This window comes from Sinocyclocheilus grahami, unplaced genomic scaffold (genome assembly GCF_001515645.1).
Source record: "Sinocyclocheilus grahami isolate Dianchi unplaced genomic scaffold, SAMN03320097.WGS_v1.1 scaffold370.1, whole genome shotgun sequence".
Classification (NCBI taxonomy): domain Eukaryota; kingdom Metazoa; phylum Chordata; class Actinopteri; order Cypriniformes; family Cyprinidae; genus Sinocyclocheilus; species Sinocyclocheilus grahami.
This window is the reverse complement of record NW_015505549.1, coordinates 83,482-86,456: the sequence shown is the minus strand read 5'-3', so window position 1 is coordinate 86,456 and position 2,975 is coordinate 83,482. Positions and strand designations below refer to the sequence as shown.

Here is a 2,975-nt window from a genome sequence, read left to right as displayed (position 1 = left end):
AATTAGGGAGAATCAATAAGTTATGAATAATTTATTGCTATTGTGTGATTAATATGTATGTAATCAATAAAAAGTAACTGTAGTCTGATCACAAGCATTTTAAATGTAATATAATCAAATTACAAGTACTAAATTTTTTCCAGATTACATGTAATCAGTTGTGTTGGGGAAAGTTACTTTTAAAAGTAATGCATTACAATATTGCTTTACTCCCTAAAAAAGTAACAAATTACATTACTTAGTTACTTTTTATAGAAAGTAATGCGTTACATTACTTTTGCGTTACTTTCGCGTTACATTTTAAATATAAGCAGGGCTTGATTGGTTTTAATATAAGGAGTTTTATTTATAGCAAATATAAAAGCCCTTTCACACCAAAAAGTGTAATGAATAAACCTCAGGCTGAAGCAAAAGTAAATTCACGTCTGTACAGTAGAACGCAGGAGAAGAAACACTCTTCAGCAATAAAAAAAAATTAAGCACAATTGTTAGTTTATCTAAAGTCATTTTTGCTTATTAGTATGGTTGAACTGGATCATCAAAGGTCAGCAGCAAAGACATCAGGTAGTAAATGGGATTAGATACATTTGTGTTATTTAACATATTTAATTATTGCAGGTTTGCGTCATATTCTGAGTTTGCATTTCACTGTTTTAATTCATTTTGATGAATACTAAATCTGTTTTTTGTGAGTGGGATGAATTAATGCACATTCACATTTAGTCTAGAACTACAGTAGCATCATGTTCACACAGCGCACACAATGCCTCTGTACTTCCGATTTCTCCCAATATGGGGACAGGAGACTTGTCAGTCAATAAATGGGAAAACAAAGTAACTGGAATTTGTTTTTTGAGAAAGTAACTCAGATATTTTCTTGTAAATTAAAAAAGTAATGCCTTATTTTACTAGTTACTTGAAAAAAGTAATCTGATTACGTAACTTGCATTACTTGTAATGAGTTACCCCCAACACTGGTTACCACCCACTGCATATTTATTAACATACAACGCTGTAGCGTTTCACAACGAATGATCATATCCTACTAATATAAATAAAACAGCTGTGATACTGAAAAGCTATTTAAAAAAAAAGCTAGCTTCACCAGTGGGATAAAACTTTAAGCCATGTTTTGTTTTGTTTTTTCTTATTTTTTGGGCTTTGTCCTCATTGACAATCGTATCAATCTGTGGTTTTACTCTGACCGTTTGAAAACCGGCCTGGTGTGCGTGCAAAGTGGTAAAGTGGTTTGATAATGAATTCTGAAGTAGTGAACCAGCAGAAAGTTACACAAGCGGTTAGTCAGAGATTGAGAAAGTGCTCTTGCATGTTTCAGGTGTGTTTGGGGTTGAGGCAGATGAAATCGAGTCGTTGTCGGTGATGGAGGGCGATTCGTTCACCCTACCGACTGGTGTGATTAAAATACAAGAGGACGATCTGATCATGTGGATGTGCGGAGACTATTGTATCGCTAAACTCAACATATCATCCCAAGTCATCTCTGAAACTCATGACAGATTCAGAGACAGACTGCAGCTGGATCATCAGACTGGATCTCTGACCATCACAAACACCACAACCACAGACTCTGGTCTTTATAAAGCACAGATGATTGGACAACAAGTGTCAAGGAAAACTTTCAATGTTAGCGTCATTGGTGAGTAAATAGCCACCGACTCAGACACGAACAATTTATTCTGATTTATTTATATTTCTCTAATGTTTTCCAGCTCGTCTTCCCGTTCCTGTCATCGCCAGTTACTGTCCTCAAAATCCTTCATCAGGATCATCAGTGTCCAGATGCGTGCTGCTGTGTTCAGTGTTGAATGTGAGTCATGTGACTCTCTCCTGGTACAAAGGAAACAGTTTATTGTCCAGCATCAGTGTGTCTGATCTCAGCATCAGTCTCTCTCTACCTCTGGAGGTGGAATATCAGGATAAAAACAGCTACAGCTGTGTGCTCAACAATCCCATCAGCAACCAGACTCAACATCTGGACATCACTCAACTCTGTCAACCTTGTTCAGGTAATATCAAACCATAACTGAACAGCACATCAGCGGCATATTATCAATCATTCCACATACTGATATTTATTTAGTTCTGTTTTTCCTTCAGAATGTGTCTGCTGTTGTAATTCAACTGAAGCTGTGATCCAATTGGTCATCTCTGCTTTGGTGGGCGTGGCTATTGTTGTCGTTCTGGTTTATGACATCACATCCAGAAGAGCTGAACAGAAAAGAAGAGCTCTGAAATCATTATCAGACCATAACTGACTTACTGTAACAAGAATAAAAACTAATAAAAATGGGAGGGAAATACAAAATGTTTGTTTTTAGTTTAAATACAGAGCTGGCTAGTAACTGATTACATGTAATCTGGATTACGTAATCAGATTCCAAAAATTAAGTACTTAAATACTCGTGAACAGACTACAGTTACTTATTTATTGATTACATATTCACACAACAGCAATATATTTTTCATAATTTATTGATTCTCCCCAATTCCTTATTTTCATCTTTTAAATATTCCTTTCTAAAATAGCCTATTATACATTCTGAATATATATTCACAAAGTCTTCCAGTTTTGTGGACATTCACACAAAGACCAGTCACTATCAAGTGGCTATAATTAAACAGAAATTCGAGAGGACATACAGCATTTGACCACTGGATTTATGGAAATCATTTCAATTTTAAGAAGTATTTTCTTAACATTTCAACATTGCATCAACTACTGATAAACACATTAATTATCACTCAGTTAGTTATTTAACCATGTATTACTATGTCTTTGGAAGTCTTCTTTCAAACACATTAAAATCCACAAATTCACATTATTTCTTATTTACATTTAATGGAGGGATTCCCAAACTTTTATTTATTTTTGTCAGCAAAACCTCTTTCGCATAATGTATTTACATGCATGTAAACAAATTAAATATATATATATATATATATATATATATATA

General features: G+C 34.3%; 1 protein-coding gene across 1 annotated transcript in view; it reads left to right on the top strand.

The window, feature by feature from the left end:
• Nucleotides 1-2,308, top strand: part of LOC107549388 (V-set and immunoglobulin domain-containing protein 1-like) — a 4,667-nt gene extending 2,359 nt beyond the window's left edge. The window contains exons 2-4 of the mRNA XM_016230452.1: nt 1,337-1,657; nt 1,731-2,027; nt 2,119-2,308. Coding sequence (XP_016085938.1) covers nt 1,337-1,657; nt 1,731-2,027; nt 2,119-2,276 — 776 coding nt within the window. The 3' untranslated portion in view covers nt 2,277-2,308. The remainder of the gene's footprint in view (nt 1-1,336; nt 1,658-1,730; nt 2,028-2,118) is intronic.
• The last annotated feature ends 667 nt before the right edge of the window (nt 2,309-2,975 follow it).